This window comes from Pygocentrus nattereri, chromosome 15 (genome assembly GCF_015220715.1).
Source record: "Pygocentrus nattereri isolate fPygNat1 chromosome 15, fPygNat1.pri, whole genome shotgun sequence".
Lineage (NCBI taxonomy): Eukaryota > Metazoa > Chordata > Actinopteri > Characiformes > Serrasalmidae > Pygocentrus > Pygocentrus nattereri.
The window spans coordinates 6,898,237-6,923,102 of NC_051225.1; the positions used below are offsets into that span (position 1 = coordinate 6,898,237).

At 39.4% G+C, this 24,866-nt stretch overlaps 1 protein-coding gene across 1 annotated transcript; it reads right to left on the reverse strand.

The window, feature by feature from the left end:
* Window positions 1–320: 320 nt before the first annotated feature.
* On the reverse strand, window positions 321–24,800 carry ttc39c (tetratricopeptide repeat domain 39C). The gene is made up of 14 exons (XM_017701287.2): window positions 24,123–24,800; window positions 19,829–19,877; window positions 14,491–14,619; window positions 14,167–14,281; window positions 12,379–12,748; window positions 9,199–9,367; window positions 8,307–8,400; window positions 8,117–8,224; window positions 7,784–7,893; window positions 7,551–7,674; window positions 6,848–6,945; window positions 5,109–5,213; window positions 4,559–4,597; window positions 321–4,322 (listed from the first exon to the last, which is right to left on the reverse strand). The coding sequence occupies exons 1-14, from the start codon at window positions 24,272–24,274 to the stop codon at window positions 4,233–4,235; spliced, it is 1,752 nt and encodes a 583-aa protein (XP_017556776.1). The 5' UTR covers window positions 24,275–24,800; the 3' UTR covers window positions 321–4,232.
* Window positions 24,801–24,866: the final 66 nt, after the last annotated feature.

Sequence of the window (24,866 nt, forward strand, 5' to 3'; positions counted from 1 at the left end):
CTCGCCGATATTGTCCCCTTTACAGACTCTAACATTCACACTACCCAAACTCACCCAAGCTGCCACACACATTTCTTTCTCATCACATCCAAGATGCATTTGCATAAAGAAGGAAAACTCAAAAGGAACCAATGGAAAAAAAAACAGGAGTTTCTAAAATTAGAGTGTAAAAAAAAATAGGACTCCTAACAACAGTACAAGACCTGGTAGACACCAAAACTGTCCTCATCAGATAAACAGCACTTAAAAGCTTTCATCGCTGAGAGAGAGGAGAAAATCAAGCTGCTTCAGATCTGAAAACCTCCACAGGTGTTTCTGTCCATCCTTCCACTGTGAGAAGACCACTCAGTGCTGTGGGTCTGAAAGGATGTGTAGCTGTTCGAGAGACCTTACTGAGAAAAGGACTGTCGAAAAACCTCAAACAAACAAAAAATATATATATTTTGCACTTGGACACTGAAGCTGGATATGCGAGATGTGGAATAAGGTTTAACAGCCAGTCTAAATTCGTGATTGTGATTTTGAAAATGAGAAAATGTAACCAACTTCTAAGACTGAGCTTTGGAGGTGTGGAAAAATATCCATGCAGGTTTCTTTGAAAGACTGAAAGCAAGTCTCCTGAAAAGAGTGGAAGCTGGACACACAATCGGGCGTCAATTTCTGCTATGTTCTCGGTGCTCTTAAAGATGCTGGAAAATGAACAACTTGTACTTAATGGCTGTTTTGTCTGGAAATGAAATAAATCAAAGTGTGTTCTCTGACTGTTTCACAACACTGTACATGACAAAAATCTTAAGAATAAATGAAATAAAAAACCACCTCAATGTCATAATAGCTTAAATTTCATGGCATTTCATGACGAAAAGACCAACAGAATTGTTCAAATGCAAATCTTATGTTTTTAAAAGTTACACTAAGAATGAAGAGCTGTTTAAGAATATTTATCCTTCTCTTATGAAGTTAACATTTCAGAGATGAGAGGTTTTCTTACAACAACGATCATTTAATACACACTTTTGAGGGGGTGCATTGTCTTTCTGACACCTGTGTAGACAGTTGATGGCCTCTGTAGTCAAGCTTTGGGAGTCTAGTCATTCAGAGTGGTCTGATGTGTAGGATTGTTGTCCTTCTTCCACTTATGAAATGAACTGAATTTTCTGACTTGTGCAGGTGTTATAAAGAATTTGAAACAGCCCATATCTACACAAATGGGAGCTAATTGTGTATCAGTATCATTATAATGCATATTACCAGCCGGTGGGTCTCATGAAAATCTTCCGTATTGTGTTAAAGGGTAAAGCAGCCTTTCCATGCACAGAATATCTCAAAGATGGCCAATATTCTGAATAAGTAGTACTTCCATTATAAAGCACACTCTGATGACAAGCAATCTAATAATCTTGTTTTCTTGCAAAAATACCCGCTTTAACAACATTATCTGTGTGCTGCTCGCATCCCTGTATAAGAAAATAACGTTATATTTTCCCACAGATGTTTCAGGGTCATATTCGCCTTCATCTGCAACGCCATAACTTCAAATCTGACTGGAAAGATCGGCTCCAGCAAGCGTCTAAAATCAAATTCAACACATTTTACACATCTGAATCTTGAGTCCTGAATAAAGGGAGATTAGGAGGACTATAGTAATTGAGGATTATGTGTCATGAGGTCTGGCACCATAAGGTAAGCCCTGATCCATGACTGCACGCAGCTTACATGCAATGTAGTGCATACAACACAAAGTACTGCTGCTCAGTGCACACAGTAATGTGTTAACTGGAACAAGAAACTGGCAAGAAAATTAGATTTTCTATGGTAAAGAGTGTTGCCTGGGTCTGCTGCATCACAGAGCTAGCAAGAGTTCTCTTCTTCACGAGCAGGTTCAAACCCACAATTGCAAATAACATGCTTCGAAATGGCTTAAAACCATTTTCAGGTCATCTTCAGGACTGTGGCCTTTTTTGGATTTTCTGGCCATTTTGAATTTAAACCGGTGTTTTTAAGCATGGACAGACACAGAATGATGTTTACTTAACCAACTGACTGCTTGCGAAATTACTGACCCAACTTTTAGCCTATCACAATAGTCTCTAAATACTCCACAAACCTGCAGTGAGAACGGTGGTGGTAGTATATCTGTCAAACTTTTTAGACTAAAAAACGATGAAAGTGAAAATGTAAGTGTAACTGTAAGTGTAATCCAGGCATGCGCTATCCTCATCTTCTGAAGGGTGATGGTGTTTTTGTTTCATTCCTAAACCTGAAAAAGTTTTGGATTAAACTATTTGGATGACCACACTCTCAGCTCAGTGTCAGAGCTATTAACAAACCTGTGCTGGCTTAGTTCCTTATAGAATAGTCTGTTTACCCAGTGGCCATCTTGGCAACGCCCCTGGGCAGTTATTTCCATACACCACCAGGCTTCTACATCACTGAACAGGAAGAGACCTGGAAACCTGAAACTACATTAACATTTCAGAAACCATAATCACTGGTCAAATCTGACAAAAATGTAGCATTTTGCTTAAATAGCTGTTGAAGCCCTTCTTCGCTTAATTTACCTTTACTCAGTTTGTTCATAAGCTATTTTTATGTTTTCTCAAAGTCGTGTGATATTTATGTCAGTAGAACAGCAAAAGAAATGGTGTTTTCTCAAGATCATTGGGTTGTAGTAATGTCATAAATATCTTGAGAAAACATTTATGTAGTGTAAATAATACAAGATATCGAGAAAACTGAAAATATGAAAATAACTCATCTTGGAAAAACAAAACAGTGCAAACTATGTAGCAACTGAGCATTTCTCTACGATGAAGAAGAACTTGTCTTGCTTGCAGCTTTACCAAGAAGCCCCCTGGCTGTTTTTTATTCAAGGGTGGGACTTTCACTGTGTACAGACACAGATTTTCCCATTCATTATTTAACCAATGAACTGTCTCCTCCTTTATAATGTCTCTAGCTGTCTCTAAGATAAGCTAAACTTTTACTGGGTTACTCTCTTGGCTAAGAATTATTTTAACATCATCTCATCAAAAAAATAACATTACAGTATCAGTTAGCTTTAACTTAGACTGAACAGATGTACAGCATTAATATTTCTGTGTAAAGATAAATATTAATACACTCATATGCATGTCATCCATGCATTGTTTCATCAGAGTTTGCTGAAAGACCTATTGTTAAAGATCACAACATCACATCATCATAAAACATCGCTCTGGTTAGTTCAAGTGTTAGCTTTAGTTTTGGCTCATCTGAAGGAGCAGCTATTGACGCGTCAATGTCAAGTAACTAAACAATTTTGAACAAATTCATTGTTCACTTGGAATTGGCCTGCATGTACATTGTGTCAAACATGAGTGTCTGCACTGAACATCTTATAAAGCTGGTTAATGTTTGAATGAAAACTGTCCTGCTCTGTGTGCTTCCAACTTTTCCTTTGTATTACTTTACTTTTCAGTCTGCTAGTACAAGTTTTACAAATGCTATCAGGTAGCCTGCACTGAAAGTTTGACACATGTACTGATAGTAACTATGAGACAAAGACTTTCTTAGAATTTTGCAAACAGTCAATTGAGGAAAGTATTCCTAACACAGTGTTTTCACAGCACCATGCAGCACTCTGGAACTGGAGTAAACACTACCTCTGAGTCAGAACGTGCTTATTTGGATTCTGATTCTTGATTTGAAATGTGATGCCTTAATCGGAATACTGCCATCTTCTGACCACAATCATATTCCTTACCCTGTGTGGAAACATAGTGTTTCTCATGCTTAATTCCTAAATATATATGGTCTCTAACAGGACAGAGCAACCTAACTAGGGAACCTTTTCTGCTGGGTTCTGACCCTTTCCAACAGTCTGTGGTTTGAATGTGGGAATTAATGGAAACCTTTAAGAGTTAATTAATTTATATATATTAAAAAAAACGCTAAACTTAAGCAATGTTTTCTACTTTTTTAGGCACAGACTACCACATAATGACAAATACTAACTGAACAACTACTTTTATGTGAGTCACTGAGCATGAGCAATGTAGAAAGGAAACACTACAGGGTTTCAGTGTTAGAGATGTAGCCTATAAATCTCTTCAAAACTAAGGTTTCTTCCTTTTTGTCTGTCCAAACAAGAAAAGAATAGAACAATGCATTGTTGTTTCCAATGGCTTGCATTTGAAAAAGTGCTGGACAGGAGTGGTCACTTTACGATACATATCCTGGGTCAGGCAGGGTTACTGGGGGACCACGTCCTTCAGGGAGGCGAGGGCTGAGTGGATTCGCACATGCAGTCTGTTCTCAAAGTCATAGCCTGCATAGTTCTCCTGCAAGCACAGGCATGCTCAGCAGTTAAGCTCTGTTTCATTTATCTGGGTAGCGTATAGGTAAGAACCACCCACGATGATCAAATATTATTTAGTGCTTTAGGCTGTATGGCTTTTTTTAGACATTACCGAGAATCATTTGTAATCCTGCATGCACCCTATCATATTAATCATCTGGATATATTTAATATTTGAGAATTAAACGTCTGCTGAATCAGTCCTCCGCATTATCTTACCTTTGCCTGAAGCAGCAATGATCTCCCTTTACTCAGAGTCTACAAACAAACAAACAAACATTTACAGCATTTTATCTGCAGTATGTTTTGTACTTGCTGTAATAGCAGCAAAAGGACACTTTGGTTTTGGTGACAGGTGGCCAATTCATCTTCAGTACGTCATTGTAATATTCCAAAAGGCAGGAAATTTGTTGATAAAGTAAATAGATAAAGCACAAAATTACAAAAAGATAAAACACAAAATTACACTGTGGTAATATATCCTGTATCAGCCTTTTAATCCTTATGAGAAGGATTTCCTGATTAAAAAGCCTCAGTAATCACTGAAGTGATACATATCATGGTAAATCCCAGGGATTACCTGTCTCTTGGAGTTTTAATCTGAAATGGGGGCTATACTGCTGGCTCAATTTGTGCTCTGCAATTTACTGCACTGCATGCTTACAAACTACAGCTTTAGGCATCAACCCCTACTACAGTCAATGACATTGTTTCCATATAAAATCTATTTACTAGTCTACTTCTCTTGTTCTTAAGTTTAGAACCGTACCTCAGGTTTTGCCAGTAACACGCAGCCCAGCTCATAGTAGGAATACGGCTGTACATAAGAGTTGGTCTGTCGCCCCAGGTCATCCCTGGCTGCCATCTGGTAAGACTGTGTGGACGGGACAGAAGATGCATGAAAAACATTTGAACAATCGATCACCCTGCAGAGCTCCTGTTTGAGCTGGATTAGTTTAACCTAAAGAGGTACTATAGTTTAATAATCAGTTCTGCCTTTAGCTTGTTTTGAAATCTGTTATTTTAATCTAAACAGTCTTAAGTGTATGCAGGCACAGAGTGTCATAAGGTCCTACTAGCATAGGCTAAAAGATTTAACATAAACGGAAGCGCAGACATGCTTTGCTTTAGCTCAGCTGTAGCTGCTTTTCTCACATCTCCGGCAGGAAACTCCGCAAAAGTAGAACAGTTTCTGCAAAATGTCTCTCAACATTAATCTTTCACGAGGCTGAGGTCAGCTTTTCATTCACCTGCTTCAATTTCCCGTTCCACCTTAAATTAATGTAACTGCTGCACCATTTAAGGTGGAACGGGAAAATGTGAACAAGACGTTCAAGGCAATTAAGAAACCGAATTTTTTAGCGTTTGACAGTTTCTCGTTGCAGATTAAACGTATCAGGAAACCAGCTGGAGTGATTATAAATGCAAATTAGTCCATTTGTCTCTAAATTACTGATGTCCGTTTTAAATCTTTCTCTTTGCCTTTTCGTTAGCTACTAGCTAAGCAAGATTGATATCGGCGTTGCTATGGTGATCAGCAGTCTGCACGCTAAGCTTAAGGGTTAAAGGGTGAATTAGCAGCTATACATACAATTCCAGTGTTTAAGACCATTTATTGTTAAAACTGTTTTGAACGATCAGCAGAGCTTTATTTTACTGAAAAGGTGGATTATTTTATTTTTATCTAAAAATCTAATTCTGTCGTGGAGCCGCAACAGAGCTGTAAAAGAGCCGCAGGCAGCTCCAAGCCCAAGTGTTGCCGACCCCTGCCTTAAACAGTTTTTATTCTGGCATGCTGGATAATTTTGTATATTGTACAGTGTTGTGATGTTTTGTTGTCAGATTATCAGGATGGCCAGGCCAGTTTTAGGGTGAGTTTAAGAGATGCTAACTGGTGAAGGCTTACATCTTGCTATATCAGCACTGTGCAGTGTGAGAACAGCACATTATGGAAAGTTAATTCAGACTAAAAACATTTGGGATGTTGTTTGAAAGCATCGCTTCAAGATATTTTAACACAATTTTGGACAGAGAATTATTTTATCATTATTTTATACTGTTTTTATTTTATTTGTCTGTAATCAACTGACAGCTGTTATTGTCACTACATGTAATGTGGCCAGCGCTATGATGATGTGTGTTGTGTTTGGTCAGTCCTTGACAGAAGGTTCTCACACAGTACTCACATTTGGAAGATTTCCCCTATTACAGCTCTAACAGACATGCTTGTGTGGTGTGTTGTTATTTAGCGTGTCCTAGTGTAATGCTGACATGAACATCTGGTTTACAGCCTTTCAATTCTAGATCGGTGGGAAATTATAATGTAGATACTTTATCCTATACAAATTCAATTAAATCTAGCAGAGCTAGAGTTTCAGGCATACGTATGGTCTTCTTCTTAACACTAACGTTAGACTGAAGACGCATCTAACTTCTGCAGTAAGATAGATTTGGAGTAGTGTTGGATACTAGGGCTGCTTTTTGGAAATAAATCACTGTTCAACAAACCTGGATGGCATCCTTAATGTTTCCAAGACATTTCTGAATAGCACCAAGAAGCAGGTGTTTTAAGCCCTGGCAGGATGGGTCACCCAGACCCTGCAGCACTGAGAGAAAAAAGGGGTGAGAGGTTAAGACCATCAGAACCAAACTAAACTTACAAGCAAACAGCGCTCTAAGTAACATCTGCTCCCTCTTAGCCTCCTTCCTCAGTTACATTTGTTATGAGCCCTTTAAGAAGTATGAACTAAGTTTGAATGCTACTGCTGGAAATTTGTACACTGGATTTTTAACCTCTTCAGGATGTGTCATAGCTCCACTATCTAGAGCAGGGGCGTCAAACTCAACCACTAAAAGGGCCATATTAAAAAATCTCAGCAAACCCAGTGGCCAGTTGTGGTTTTGTTTGATTTTTACTTCTATATTATACATTTTACTTTTAACATTTAGCCATGACCAAAATGGGCCACTGTTTATTCAAAATATTAGAGTTTTGCAAAACTGCCTATTTACTTGAACTAGACACCAGGCATCTTTTCTTTCTGTATAACTGCTGACATGCATCTCAGGGTGAAACAGGCTTATAAGAATAGAAAATTAAAATCGTTTCACGGGCCGAGCAGGACTGAGTCATGGGCCTGACTTGGCCCACAGGCCTTGTGCTTGACACATGGGATCTAGACGTTCACCCCAAACTGCAGGTTACCTTTACCTTGGCTCATGAGTTGGAGTTTGGAGGATGAGCAGTTTGGAAGAGCCTTCCACAGATACAAGACCTCAACAACTCCCAGAATGCAAAGCTCCTGCGTGGCAGACATCTTCCTCAATCGCTCTGCCTGCAAAGTCAAAAGTCAGAGCATTTAAGAGAGTTAGTAAAAGCAAGAGGCCTGATTCCAATCATATCATAACTGTGTTGATACTGTTTACTAATAGTAACAGACTCACCCTCTTGAATGCAAACTGCTCGATCTGATTGTTCTTGCGTTTGAAGAGCTTATGTACGTCTTTGAAAATTGCTTTCGCCCCCTCTAAATCACCAGACGCACCTTGACATACTGGTGAATGGAAAAAAAGACAACAAGCGGTTCAGATTGTTTAAGTTAAATAAATAAAAAAAGATTCATTTCATTTCTTAATTTCCCAAACAGTCTGCACATTTTGAAATGTTACCTCAACGTAATACAACTGCGATTAAATTTGACATACTTCCAGTTTGTAAGTCAAACAACCATCTTACTGTCTTGTCTGTCTTCAGGCAGGGAAGATGATGAAACTTACCTCCAGTTAGGTAGGCGTAGTAGCACTGCGACCATCTGGATTCATTCTTCAGCCTTTCAAAGGCCTTATAAGCATCTTCAAAGTTCATCTCGATCATACTGCACCAACCTGAAAAGTAAAACAACTATTTATAACATGTTCAAAATGCATTGTGTGTCAATATATCAATATATGTAGGCAAGTATCATACCAATCTCATAGAGACACACGTGCTGAATCTCTCTTTGGTCTGAGGCGAACTCCAGAGCATCGTGGAAAGATGCCAGTGCACTATTGATCTGGCACTGAGAGAGAAAAGCATTCTCATTACTGATGTGGGGAAAATATATCAGCAGAACTTCAACAGTGTTTCATTAAAGGTCTGAAAAAAATTCTATGTTACAGTGGGCAGAATGTCACCTCTCAGTACTACCACACCTCATTCATATGCTGGGAATTACTGGGTGTAGAAATTGTTATAAAATGCAGATTATAGTACATTTTTGATTCTTATTTAAGTCTTTAAGCAACTAGACAGTGACTCAAAAAGACTATATATAGGGAACATGTAAAAAGGCGTATGATTACTGTACTGTACACTCTTAAAAAGATGGTGCTTCAAGGGTTCTTTAGTAAAGGAGTTGGTTCTATATAGAACTATGAATACTCAAAGCGCCCTTTGTATGATTAAAGGGTTCTTCAGATTGATGGAGAATGTGATGTAGATGATTCTATATGGAGCCTTTTTGAAAATGGTTCTATCATGGAGCCAAAAGGGTTCCTCTATTGTCACGATGTCAAGCTTATAACAACATAAGAACCCTTTTAGATGCTATATAGAAACCTTTTCAAAAAGGTTCTATATAGAACCGTCCATAGCACTTTCATGCACGTTTTCCATTCAATCTAAAGAACCCTTTCATGATGCAAAAAAACCCTTTAATCATGCAAAGGGTTCGTTGAGTGTTCATGGTTCTATATAGAACCATTTTCTTTACTAAAGAGCCCTTGAGGAACCATTTTTAAGAGTGTAGTTCACCCAAAACAAATGTATCTATCCATAAGGCAAAACTGACATTCGGCCTGACTTCAGGACTACTCACCTCTAACCTCTGCACTCGTCCCCTAAAGAAGATGAAGAGAGAGGAGTTTGGGTAGATCACTGCTTTCTTCTGCAGGATGGTCTTGGCCTCCATCAGTCCAGCCCTGGAATCAGAGCCATCCAGAGCAAAGAAGGGCTGCACTACCGTGTGGTACCACAGGAGGGCCAGCCTGAGGGAAGAAATAGATGAGTGAGTGGACAGTTAACACACGAACACACACACACATCTTCTAAGCCGCTTATCCTTCTGGGTCACAGGGGAAGCTGGAGCCTATCCCAGCAGTCATTGGTTGAAAGGCAGTATACACCCTGGACAGGTTCCAACTGATATCATTTAATTTATTAAAAGAATTAACTGTTTTAAATAAGTTTCACTGAACAGTGATTTACTAACTGATAATTATCGGTTGTCAACAGTGAACTGTCACACAAAACTGGTCCTAATGGGGTAAAACCACCAAGGTCTTAAAGGGGAACTGCATCATTTCTTTTTTCAAAATAGTGTGCATGATTCAATCATAATCGTACCTCTAGAGTGTTTTGAAGCGAAATCCAAACTTACAAACTTTGATTTGCTGACGAAACATAGCAAAATGTTTATTTAAATGGAATCGGTGATGCACTGAACACTCTTGCTGTCCTTCTAGCATATTCTATTACAAAAACTTTACACTAAAATACTTGATGTACATTAGAAGACTGACAGACACATCTGTGTACATTTGTAAACGACTTTGTTAGAATAATTTTTAATATAACAGGCTTTATATACACATCACTGCTGATGGGATAACAACCTTTGACGCCCATCAAATGAGAGAACATGTACCGCAAAGCCCGCTGCACAAACTGTTTCACACCATTTGAACGAAACATGTCATTTAGTCCTGAAACTGTAACAAAACACTGCACAACATTTTGAGATTGACCGTGGCCCACGGGTCAGAATGTCTATACCCAGATGTGGGTCTCTGACAGTGTTGTTACAAGAAGTAATGCTTTACAGTTTTACAAAGGGAAGAAACGAGTGGATTGTTAATCTAACTGGTGTAGCTGATATTAGGCTGTGTTTTGAGGTTCTTTTCTGGTGGGTTTTGTCTTGTTGCCATAAGACACTGGATTAAGCACGCTTAATTTCAGTGCTATTCTTAGATCATCTAGTCACAAGCTGTCAGCTTTTGGCAACTAAGCTACTTGGAACCAAGCTCTGGTGCTCAAAAATCTGTTTGGATAAATACATATTTTGTGCATGCCATGTAATGTAGTTCACAAAAAATTAGGTTTAGATGCAGAACTACGCAGACTTTTGCTCTTAAATGAATCAAGTGCCCCGTTTGTTTTCATTGGCTGGATGTTTTTCAGCACAGCAGACTATGTAGAGCAATGCCCTGTCTCTTTTAGCTTGACCTCCATGAATATCAATATCTTACATAACCATGCTATCAGTAACAGTGGCGAAATGAGAAGACATAACTGAATACACACTCACTTTCACATAAAACGGGAGCTTTGGTGATGGAAAATGTGGATGTATCAAACACACTGAGCCGTGCTCAGTGTATGTCTGAAACTCCGGTAGTTCTGCATCAGCTTATTTATTATTTATTTACGCCTGCAGTTGCATACGCTCAGCTGGCAGCATTACATAACACATGCTGAATACAGTTGAATGGGTTTGTAGCTATTTACAGCTTATCTCTAACTACATTTGCATCCTTTGAGATATTCTGAGCTTATCTGGAACCAGGTTTACTGCATGTGTCTCTTTAAACCTCCATATATCTTCCTCTCTTGACTATTTTCCAGTCATTCAGGGCTTTTGCCTTTAAGCAACCCTTTTCCAATCTCGCTATTATCGCTCTGTTCAGCTATATTTAACAATATGTCAACATTTCAAATGACAGACAACAAAATCTGTCACGATAACGTCAAGATCATGCAGCCTATGAAGCAGCTCCAGCATCAATGGGTTTTGTAGTTCAGTTGTATTTTATTCATTACAGTTAAATTGCTCAGCCAAATACTCTGCTATTATTTTGTATTTCTGGCTACTCTACTGTAGTTCCTGAGTGGCACATCTGTCTAATCATTGGTTCTATCACAGGGAAGTTGAATTTGATCCCCAGCTATGCCATAGCCCATAATCAGGAATCCAAGACAGCATAACTGGCTTCACCCTCTCTCTGGGTAGGTCTAATGATCCTTCCTCTCCCCCATCAGTCAGTGGATAATGTCTAAGAATACATGCGTTAATGAGCTTCTCCTGGCGCAGGTTTACGGCAACTTCCGTGCTAATTCCCAAAATCACATCCACGTGCTGTACAAATCAAAAACCCAAGGCATTTTCATCATTCAGCTACCCACCAGGACATTTAAGCTGTACAGAAAATACTGCAAATTTTACTCAGTAAATCACAGACAGCAGAGAGAGTGGGGGAATTACTCTACTGCAGCCTTTCAAAGGCCCCATTATGAATCACTGTTAAATAAATCCCAGGCTTATGACATACTAAGGCTTATTATTCAGTAACTACAGGGAATTCAAATGAGCTACTACTAGTTATTCTTAGGTTATAGATGTGTGTAGTAAAACCGTTGGCCTGCTGGTGAGCCACAGTCACTGAAGGGGTTAAAGAGTAAAAGTAAATTAAATATTATGTGTACACACTATTTAATTTGATCTGTTACCTTTTTCTATAGCACACATCTTAAATATGAATCCCAATTTCCCAACATATTTACACTGGTTAAAAGAAAATCATATCTCTGACACATCGCCGTCAGGTTACCTGTACATCATCTATTCTATCCAGTTACATCGCCCTGTCGCCCAGGCCTACTAACCAACGCAGGTGTCTGTTAGCTGACATAGTTTGTGTTTTCCTCCAAGTGTGCTGTGCTGTCCAGTGATTCGTATTCATTTGAAAAGATGCATTGATGCTTATTTTGACATCACATACTTGCTTTCACTCTCCCAGTTTGGCAGCATCATGTGATGGGAAGACCTAGTTAATGAGTGGAATTAGCAATGACTAAACTGGCGATCCAACATTTTTTGAATGCAACCAGCAGATACCGCAGGTCTGCCCTCTTCCTAGCAAATCACAAAGAATCACACTTTTCTTTGCAGTCCTGTCGGGAAAAATATGAACATTAAAAAAAATGCGAAAGCAAAGCTTACGTAGCCAGAGGTGCTTTCATGTCTTTACTCTCGCTGGCATAAGCCAGAGATGCCAGCCCTTGGTGACGGTCTCCAGGGAAACCCAGCAGGTTGACTATCTTCAGCAGGTGTGGAGGCACCATAGAAATACAGAGGTGGAAAAGGCCGTAGCCGAAACTGACCGAACCCTTCAGACGCCCCAGGGCCTCCTCTGTTACCCCTCCGCTGCCCTCTGCCACAGCTGTGTTGTGGTTGGCCTGATCAGAGGCCAGCTCCCCCTGCTGGCTGGAGGACCTCCGGCGACACGATTCCTGAAGTTGGCTAATGTCACTGTAGCATTTGTTGTACATCTTCCAAGCCTTGCGGAGGATCCAGCCTCCTTTGATATAAGCTGAAATAAAAGAAAAATAATATTATTGCATTACTCATAGCTCTGACATCACACAAGCTCTGCTTCTCTATGGACTTGTATTAACACACATAGTGAAGGACTCTGGAAAATTTTATTTGAGCAGAAAAGAAAAGCCAAATGAAATACAACTTTTCCCATCACATTTCAAGTCACATTTGCATGTGGTTTCAAATCCATTTCAAATAGTATCGCTGGGCATATGAGTGTTAATGTTATAAATTAATATCTGCTGATGTCGGCTGAAACAGAAACAAAAATTCAGGACACGTGGGGCCATAAACAAAAAACAAAAAACAAAAAACAAAAAAAGTTTACATAAAGTAAACTTACATAGAACAACAGGGAACAACAGTTGGTCATCAAAGGCAATTAAATCTATTATTTTTTTGTCACGCTTTGCAGTGTGAACTTTTTCAGAATTTCAAAAACTGTGGTTTCATATGCCATTAAGAGTGCTAGTCGATGTAATAGTCAGGACTATCCTTTCTTGAGGGGAAAGGCTGCTACACGTCACACAAAACGGCCTGCAGTTGGTCAGTCAAATGGCCTTTTCCTGCCAAACTAGGCAGTTCTTTTCCACAGTAAACTATGAAGCACACCAGACTCGCTTACAATATAATACTGCAGTATTCTTGCAAGACTACAACCTGCAAAATGCAAATGTGACTAAGGTCTGGCCACAGAAATCAGATTGGGTCATTTGTATCTTGCAATGGAGACATTCCAAGGGATTTGAGAAACATTCCAGTTTGCCCTGCTGTGTGAATAAAGCTTATTTTTCCAGAGAAAAAAGATTCCAATCTTTTTTCTAAATCAGATATGATTTTTCTGCCTTGATTTACGTAATTGTGTCTTGAAGATACACTATAGTGCCAAAAGTATTTGCGTGTCTGTCATCACACGCATATGAACTTGAGTGAGATCCCATTCTTAATCCAAAGGGTTTAATATGATGTCGGCCCACCCTTTGCAGCTGTAACAGCGTCAACTCCTCTGGGAAGGCTTTCCACAAGGTTTAGGAGTGTGTTTATGGGAATTTTTGACCATTCTTCTATAAGCACATATGTGACGTCAGACACTGATGTTGGACGAGAAGGCCTGGCTCGCATCGCAGTCTCTGCTCTAATTCATCCCAAAGGGGTTCTATCGGGTTGAGGTCAGGACTCTGTGCAGGCCAGTCAAGTTCTTCCACACCAAACTCGCTCATCCAGATCTTTATGGACCTTGTTTTGTGCAGCCTTGCATACAGTACAGGTATATACTTTTGTTTCTTAAATTAATTCATTTGATCTTCCATTCATTCATGGTACAAAGTCCTTCCCATGCCTGAGTGCTCTTTAAAGCCAGCTAATGCCAAATCAATGTTAAGGTTTAAAAAGTGTGTGAGTGGATCACACCTGAGAGTTCCTGTTTGACGAAAGAGAGTACAGCGAGGTAGACCTGGCAGTCAGCCACAATGATCTGCCTCTGGAGCCGGTCCACTACCGCCATCTCTGACCTCTGCGAGTCCATCTGGAGGGGGAAAGAATAGAAATGAACCTGGCAAGCCAAAAAAGCATGTGGATTTACATTATGGATGACAGTATGATGCAAGATGCTGTTCTCTCTCTCTCTCTCCCTCTCTCTCTCTCTCTCTCTCTCTCCCTCTCTCTCTCTCTCTCTGTCAATAGCACAGCACATTCCGAACGCCCTTCCTAGCACTCTTACAATCACATACTTACACTCTTCTTGATCTTATTACGGATGGTCTCAATGACGCCAGTATTATCACTCTCACACAGCTTCTCTGTAGTTCGCAGGTCATCGCAAGCCATCTGCATCTTCTCCTCCTCAAACGTCATCATGGCATTCTGCACACACAAACACACATAGTTAGCTTTTCCAAGTCCAGCAACTTTCAGGTTTTGACTCATCAAAATTAATTCTAAGGATCGAAAACAGCCCGTACATGAGTGGCGAACTGTGACTTTAAGTCAAGGTCAAAACAAAACAAAACAAAAAAATAAGGTTAAAAAAAAGTTAATTTCTGCTAGCACCCCTATGAGACTGTAGTAGTATGCTAGTGCTAATCTTACAGTGATTCCCATAAACACTTTTTGCACATTCTAGATTAAACGCAGACATCCAAAACATGTAAAAGACATTGTCTTGATTTGAAGCTTGTAACCGACATAGTAACATATTTTATTATTTAGTAGTTTTACAGTGACTCAGTAAAGATTTCAACCCCCTATCAACCCCAGTTTTCACTCAATCAGGCCCAATGCAGCTAGATTTACTAACCGATTATTTCGAAAATACCTTCCAATCTACTTTAGAAAATGTGGCGCCACTTAAAATAAAAAGGATAAGGGAGAAAAAGCCCCATGATACAACGATAAAACCCATAGCTTAAAACAAACAGTTCGGAAACTAGAGCGGAAATGGCGACAAACCAAGCTGGAAGTGTTCCACTCTGCCTGGAAGGACGGCCTTATGGAGGATAGAAATGGGTCCAAAATAGTCAAGAAATAAATTACCAGATTTAATTTTAAATCTCGCTGACTTTCCAGTTACACCTGGCTCAGCAGCAAAAAATCTTGGCATCATAATTGATTGAGATTTAGCATTCGACCAACACATAGGCAGCATCACTAGGACAGCTTTTTTACATCTTCGCAACATTGCCAAGATCAGAATTAAGAAATAAGAAATAAGAATAAGAAATAAGAAATAAGAAATGCCCTGTCCCTGCGTGATGCAGAAACACTAGTACATGCCTTTATTACTTCCAGGCTAGACTACTGTAACGCACTACTCTCAGGATGTACGAGCAGGAATCTAAGCAAACTTCAGTCCAAAATGCCACAGCCAGGGTCCTCACTAAAACTAGAACATTTGATCATATCAGTCCAGTGCTATCATCACTTCATTGGCTGCCTGTTAAATTCTGTATTGTTTATAAAATTCTTTTATTGACATATAAAGCCCTACATGGTCTCGCTCCTGGGTACCTGCAAGACCTTATTTCCTATTACGAGCCATCACGACTACTCAGATCCCAGGGTGCTGGCTTATTAACAGTTTCTAGAACTCATAAGGCTGCAGCTGGGGGAAGAGCTTTTTCTTATAAAGCCCCCAAAATGTTCGTGACTCAGACACAGTCTCAGTCTTTAAAACTAGGCTGAAAACTCACTTGTTCAGTTTAGCTTTTGGTAGATAATGTTCCCCCTTACATAAAGGCAGCAGATCCAGGGGTCCACGGACACAGGGAATTATAGTAAACCGAGACGCTGGTGCTGTCGTCCCGCTGCTCACACACGGTCACTCAGGTTTGTGGACGGAGGAGCGGAGGGATGCCAGACTGTCTCAGAGTGCTGCCGTGTCTGTGCGTAATTCTGGTTCTCTCCTTTTAGTTAAGCTGTCATAGTCAGATCTGCCGGAGTCGTTAGCCACACTCTGGAAATGTTCACGTTCCCTGTTTCACGTACCAACAGACAGAATAAAACTAATTCCCTCTCCCTGCCTTTTTTCCGAGTATACGACCGTCTACATGCCCGGCCGGACACTGAAGGATGATTGACTATCGAGCCCTCCTGCTACCCACTTCAGACCAGCTGCCCACGCCCCAGCTACCGCCATCTGCCTTGGACGAGCTGCCCACCCTACACAGATGTTTTCATAGACTCTATACTTATACATAGATTATACTACTGCCATTAGTATTAGTAGTATAATCATTTGTAGGGAGTCTGACCAGAGGAGGATGGGTCCCCCCTTGTGAGCCTTGGTCCCTCCCAAGGTTTCTTCCTCAGATCTGAGGGAGTTTTTCCTTGCCACTGTCGCCACCTGGCTTGCTCACCTGGGGTTTTTTACATTCTTGTTAAAACTCTGTCTTTTCTGGAACTCTGTGAAGCTGCTTGGTGACAACATCTGTTGTAAAAAGTGCTATACAAATAAATTTTGATTTCACTTGAATCTAATTACCTCGTACATGCAGTGCCAGAGAGAGACGTCATTACATTACCGGCACAAAGGCCGCTTCTCTGCTCTGGGACTGAACCTGCTCTCCACGTAGGTGACAACTTAACCATTCAGCCAACGGGGTTACAAAGCATAAACTCCGAAATATTGGACCATAACTCAGCTTAAATGGAAATTCAAATAAAACCTGCAATCAGCAAATGGGGAAACATGCAGCACACAGGCTGCTCAGGCTCTGCTGAAGCTTGCTACCGTACACCTCCCTACGGTCCTTCAAAATAAGAGTCCCTGATCAACTAAGATCGTTATTTTTAAACTAAATACAACCTGACGTGTCTGATGCCATAATAAGTAACAAAAAAAGAAACAAGAATAGGTATGCTCTTAAAAAATAAATAAATAAAGTTGAGGTACTCTTTTTTGTTTTGTTTCTCTGCCCTTCAAATGCACTTGCAGCTCTGATGTACGCAGGTGTTAGTATTTCAATGCTTTCTATTTTGCATTATAGTAAATGCTTTTAGAATTTTGTATTTTGCTATTTGTTTAAAAAGGGATTTAGGAGAGGACAGTTGGATATCTGTTTACACGTCTTTTTTGAACACTGCATTTTAGGTCAATATCGTGCAGCCCCATAAGACTCCCTTTGGTGTAATTTCAAGAGTGGAAAACGGAACAAAATAGCCCAATAAACACACTATGCCAGGTTTGTAAGAAAATCTTTAAGCATAGAGGAGCAGAATTCAGGCACCATAGGCTCATTAACCTTATTAATGCTAGCTAAATATCACCTGATATCTTGATACTGTGATAGCCAGAGAATATTATAATGAATTAATACTGCCAAGCAGTTCTGTATACACACTAGTTATTAAAACATACAGACGTTGATATAATATGGACTGTCATGTAAATTCATTGGTTATGGTCAATACAGTATGAGGATCATATAAATTCATATGCTGTTCATATGGTATTGGTATTCTAAGTATTAACACTTAACAGTGATGGCTTTATTATTTGTTTAAAATGGCAAAGGCAGCGTCACTCAACGTCCACACTGTTTCATCGATGCATAAACAGCAAGTCTATCCATTTTCTTTTGTAAACATGCACTGTTATAAAGCAGTGCTGTAACAGGGGACGAGAAAGGGAAAAAATGTGCTAATCGGATTGGAGGAAGTTAACACAATTGAGCTCACAGTGTGTGGTCCCAACAAAGAGCCTTTTCTTAAGACACAGAAATGGCCTCTTTCCATTTTTCAGCTGCACTGCTGCACGCAAACCAGGTTCGGTTTGAGATGATCTAACCAGGGGAGATAAGCCCATAAAGACGGCATTGCAAAAATAAGAACAACACACAGCGAATCTAAAGGGGTGAATGAAACTGAAGTGGCAGATGGCTCCGGCCCTGCTCTGAATGAAATGTAATGTAACCACTCTTTGTTGAACAAATGAGTTTCTTGAAAATTAAATGATATGTAATCACTTTTTGTACCTGGCCAGTGAACAAATGAACCCTTTTCAGTTGATTAATGTTAATCTTGTCTTGTGTGCGCCTCTCCTCAGTTATCTAATGCTATCTGCTGCTTCTGAGGGTGGAGAATGACATCACTGGTCATATTACTAAGCGGCAGCCCTGCTTCCACCATATGGAGTCACTGCCTGGGCTTTTTCTGAATCTCTGCTGTGGAATATCTTTGTCTCTGCCTCTTTGTCTCTTTCTCTTTCTCTATCGCTTTCCTTTGCTCTTCCTTTTTCTCTCTGTTTCTTTGGTTGGATGTCCTTGGCGTAACAACACGATGCTAACCGTGCCACATGTGGCTGTATCGTGTTAAAGGGACGCTCCAACCAAAACCAAACCAGATTTTACTATCACTACATCCGTGGTAAGCATGCCTGTGCACCTCAGTGGTTCCACAGTAGTCTCCAGGAGAAGATTTCACTTAAAGACTGGAAAAATCTGATGATGTATTTTGAAGGTAGAAGGAACTTTTGGAAAACTGGCATTTTTTGTTAGCTGGTGAACGCAAAAGGAAGCTAGATAGTTAAATATCATATGAAATATCATACATAATTTCATACTACAGATATATAACTGAGGTATCTGACAAAATGGATAACTTAAATGGCAGAAATGACCCGTAAGATGAGGAAAACAACACGGTCAAAACAAGCTAGCAAGCTAGCTAGGTTAACTACCTATCTAGCTAGATATGTTAGCTCAGTTTGGCTCCTTTTCTCTGACTGAAAAACCAAAAAAAAATCACCTCTGGTGTCCATTCTGTGCTGAATAAATACAGAATTATCGTTTTATTATAATTTCCTTCCATGTAAGAGCTACAGTAACGCTAGCTTGGCTGTATTTAGTTGCTAGGCTAGCGGTCAGGACTGTCTGACATCAGAGGGATTCCCAGTTTTTACTGGTGGGCATGCTGGGTAGTGTAGTGAGAAAACATTTATAAACAAAAACATAAAAAACAACTGCGAACTAGAATATAATAGGAATATAATGCTGCGCTACAGAGTTCTGCTTAACGCGACAAACTGCGTACTGAACTTTTAACATTTCAACTGGGCTCTCATTACCCAATAAACTCAGTTACTTAATAAAAATAAAATCACTGATTAAAAACGCACCTTCTTGATGAATCTGCAATGATTAATTGGCGGTTTCAACCTCAGCAAGACTACAAATGGTGGGCTGCTGTTCGGTTGAGTTTAGTTCTATGGCTCGGCCTTGATTTACCATCAAAGCGTTTGGTAATTAGCTCAATTACGATTATAATCAATAGTGCCAGCCCTGTGCTTACACAAACAAATGTTTCTCTCAGCTCATCACTCCTGCAGCTTTATTATAAGGGGGACATCTGTGTGAAAAAGCAGAGCTATAACCACAGACAGGTCGTGGTTTACCATATTTAGCTGCAAGCTGCACCAGTGCAGCACAGGCTTCTCAGCGGGGTCAGTTTTCTCTGCTTCAACACACTAATACTGGTCTTTACCTGATGATCTGAATCAGAGAAACTCTTCCCTATTACAATGATATAAGACTGGCTAGTAACCAACACAGGGATAGTACAGGAGGTACATACTGACCAGGAAGGACACAAAACTGGCTCCGAAGCTCATCAGTGGACTCTGGGTCCTGCAAAGAGAAAGCATAACATCAGAAGAGAAACAGCAATGTTGTTAAAGGGAGCATATCCTACATTTATCATGCATTTAATTTTCTTCCCTGATGTCTACATATACCATTTTTTTTTTCATAATGAATTTTTTACATGATCCTTTTCCAATCTTTCTTAATCCTTTCTGTTGTTCTGTGCCTTTAAGACTGATACATGTAAATGAGCTCTGTTCTGATTGGCTGCCCAGTATTGTGCCCCATTCACAGAGCAGTCTGGGCTGAAACACTCCTTATCACTTCAGCGTGAATGGGTGGGGCTAAACTGCTGTATAGGCTGAAAAGGGAGATATATGTAAAACGGTTTTTGTGACATCACAAGGTTTCCATTAGACTGTATGGCCTGGAGAGAGAACAGTATGTTTAACAATGTTAACAGACTGCATCAAACTGTTTTATTTTATGAAAGGATCTTGTAATGACTATATGCATGCTAATTTTAATTCTACCCTGTTCGGGGTAAACTATAAAAGTGTGAAATTACTGTACAGCTTCATTTATACAGCTCCACAGACACAGCAAAGAAATGGAAATCATACATACAGCTTGTAATAGACATTCCAGGTGCAGGGTTCTTACATACAGCACAAAAACTGTATTCTGCAAAAGTCACTGGACAAACGTCTTTGCATTTATTCCAAATTTTCGTTAGTAAGACTAACGACTCCCTAAACAGAATGAAGGCTTGTTATGCCACACAAGCAAAGATGCACTGTACATATACCATGGATCCAGGGCATTGCCACACATGAGGCCTGTTAGACCATACTGCTTCTTTCTGGGATAATTTAGCTACAGTCAAATTTATGAAGAACATATAGGGATACGCAATATGGCAAAAATATAACATCACAGTACTTCAAGACAATTTCACGTCAGTCAACATGCATCACGATATTTCATTTTTGTGAGATTTTCCAATTAAACCAATTAAACAGAACTAATTATTTTCTCATTGTAATGAAACATGCAGTTGGTCAATATTCTCTAAGCACTGACTGCACGGTTAGAAAATCACTGTGATGCAATTTAATGATAAATATAATCAAATATCATACTCTTGTCCACCCCTATAAGAACCTATACAACACTGTGACTGATAATTAGCTGACAGATGGCCCTGGCCAAGTGCTGACCCCACTTCTCCAGCTGCTATCCCTGTTTTGAATGAAGCATAATGCTTTCACTCTGTGTCATTGTCTGGTGAACAAATGAACCATTTCTGTCAATCAATATATGCAATTTATGATGATTAGTAGTGCGATGGACTGGCGACCTGTCCAGGGTGTATCCTGCCTTCCGCCCGAAAACTGCTGGGATAGGCTCCAGCACCCCCCCCCACGACCCTGAGGAAGAAGCGGCTTAGAAAATGGATGGATGGATGGACGGATAGTGTTGTTATCTAATGCTAAGTTAACCATGCAAGGCTGCACGCTTGCCGTTTAACAGAGTTAATATCTCCTCTTTAGCTGGTGTCACTTTTTGAGATTATTGTAAGATTATTGTGTTGGTGAACAAATGGAGCACTAATCTGCAAATGTCTCATGAAATTTTCTCCTTCTTGTTCATCTAATACTAAATAAACCCCCATACATGCACTGAAAGCTTCTGCTTTTATTGTAGTGCAGAGCTGGAATCCCTAGTTTTACTGGTATCCCACTGACCAATGCAGTCGCTGTTTGTAATAGGTACATTTGATGAGCAAATGAAATATTAATACACAAATGTTTATTATTATTTAGCATTTCTGTTGATTGACCTTTCATATGGGATTCTCTGCTTCTCAATCATTTAATACTACACTAATCATGCACACACTTTTTTTTAACAGAGATGTGCAAAGCTGGTATCCTGTCTTCCATTGGTGGCAATGTATTGAGCTTAAGTCATTAATATGTATAATTTATGATGGTCAGTCTTATTATCTAATGTTACGTTAACCATGCAAGCATATGCTTGTATATATATATTAAATAGACCACAATATCACTTCTTCAGCTGGTATCACTGCTTTTCAGCTTAATGTAATGCATTCGCTCATGGTAAATGGTGAACAAACAGAATACTAATATTTAGCATTTCTGTTGATTAGTCTTGTCTTATGGAATTCTCTCCTTCTCAGTCTGCCGTGTGTTTTGGGCCTCCCTCTTCTTCAGCAGTCATCTCATACAAAATGAAGCATGCATGCACAGCAAGCCCAGTGTTTAGACATATTTTTCTGTTTGAACAGCGAGAAGTCCCGGGACTTTACTACATCTCTATGAAAGCCCATTTGTGCCACTGGAAAATTTAGTAAGTGATAATAATGAGCTCATTTTCCATATTCATGGCTTAGTATCTCACAATTATGACTTGTTATTTCATGCTAATATGATTCTATATCATAATTATAATCAAATATTTTCTCATAATTATGGGAAAGTAAGTCATAATTATGGGATGCCCAGACACAACTGTGATATAATCAGTATCATGAGAATGTTAAGCCATAATTAAGAGAAAGCAAGTCATAATTTAGGCATAGTCAACATTATGAGAACGCTAAGTCACAGTTATGAGATGAGTAAGTCGTAATTATGAGATTGCAAATCGTAATTATGAGATAGTTAGTCATTATGACATACTAAGTCCTAATTATGCGATGAGATATGTCATGTTTGAGATTATATTTCATTAATATGTGATATTAATTCATAATTTTGAGATTGAATTTCATTATTATGAGATATTGAAATTGCAGTTCATTACTATGACATACTAAGATATTCAGTCATAATTATGAGACTGAATTTGATTATGAGATACCAAGGCATTAGATTTCATTACTATGTGATACTAAGTCATAGATATGAGCTATAATGTCCATTATGAGACTGAATCTCATTATTATGAGACATTAAGTCATAGTTATGATGTAAGTCATTGAGATATCATGAGATTTTATGTACAGGTAAGTCATGACTTAGCCATTATTATGAGAATGGCAAGTCATAGTTATAGAATACTAAGTCATAATGAGTTATTAAGTCACATTTATATGATTGAATTTCATTATTACAAGATACTAAAGTCATAATTATGGAATATTAATGAGATATTAAGTCACATTTAAAAGACTGAATTTCATTATTATGAGATACTAAAGTCATAATTATGAGACAATAAGCCATAATCATGAGATACTAATTAATAGTGAGATATTAAGTCACATTTACAAGATTGAATTTCATTATTACTAGATACTAAAGTCATAATTATGGAATACTAAGTCATAATGAGATATTAAGTCACATTTATAAGATTGAATTTCATTATTACGAGATACTAAAGTCATAATTATGGAATATTAAGTCATAGTGAGATATTAAGTCACATTTAAAAGATTGGATTTCATTTTTGCGAGATACAAAAGTCATACTTATGAGATACTAAGCCATAATTATGAGATATTAAGTCATAATTATGAGATACTAAGCCATAATTATGAGATACTAAGTCATGCTTATGAGATACTAAGCCATAATTATGAGATACTAAATCATACTTATGAGATACTAAGCCATAATTATGAGATACTAAGTCATAATTATGAGATACTAAGCCATAAGTATGAGATACTAAGTCATAATTATGAGATACTAAGTCATAAGTATGAGATACTAAGTCATAATTATGAGATACTAAGTCATGATTATGAGATACTAAGTCATACTTACGAGATACTAAACCATAATTATGAGATACTAAACCATAATTATGAGATACTAAGCCATAAGTATGAGATACTAAGTCATAATTATGAGATACTAAGTCATGATTATGAGATACTAAGTCATACTTATGAGATACTAAGCCATAATTATGAGATACTAAGTCACACTTACGAGATACTAAGCCATAATTATGAGATACTAAGCCATCATTATGAGATACTAAGCCATAATTATGAGATACTAAACCATAATTATGAGATACTAAGCCATAATTATGAGATACTAAGACATAATTATGAGATACTAAGCCATAATGAGATACTAAACCATAATTATGAGATACTAAGCCATAATTATGAGATACTAAGCCATAATTATGAGATAGCCATGATTCTTGAAAGCTTTCTCATTACTGCGACTCACTAAACGGCTGTATAATGAGAAAGACGGGCTTTCCTCTCTCATATTTCTCGCCATAACCTCGCAGGCCTACCTGTATCTCCTGAAGAGCTCGTCGCTCTCCTTGAAGCCGTTGTTGAGCAGCATGTTGATGCCCTGAAAGGCCAGCTCCGCATCCTCGATGTTCTCCGCTCTCTCCTCATCCACCCGCTGCTGCTGCTGCTGCTGCTCCTCCGGCCCCGCCATTGTGTTTGCGCGCCGGCTTCTCTCTCAGGCCGCAGCACGATCGCAGTGGTCAGCTCGCATGGACTGTGCAGCTACGCACCCGAATACAAAGCAGAATAAAGCGCAGACTGAGCTCGAGACGGCGTATTTCGTCCAGCACCCCCTACTGCACGCGCGGCTTCTCTCGTCTCCTCGCGCCCTGAGCTCCTTCATCCAGCGAGCGAAGCACAGCGCTGTAGACCGACCAGACCCGGCGATCAGATGGCATTTCGCGACATTCACCCGCTAGTCACGCGTCGTTTGAATGAGCGCAGGGCCTGACCTCACTAACCCGGCCGTCTGCTGCAGGTTCCTCATGATGATTTATAGAAGAACAGCCTCAGTGCAGCGCAGCCACCATCCTGCTAATGGAGGTGGTGCTGGAGTCCATACAGTCCACAGCACACGGTCACTCCTCATGCATGTCCTGCCCGAGATTGCAGTGCCGTGGAGGTGCAGTCAGTCCCTGAAGTCACTGGGTGGCACACCCTTTGCATCCAACTGTTCACGGGAGAAAAATCAGTGACGCTGCACGCAGCCTTAAAGGGGAACTCCACACATTTTTCAAAGGTTC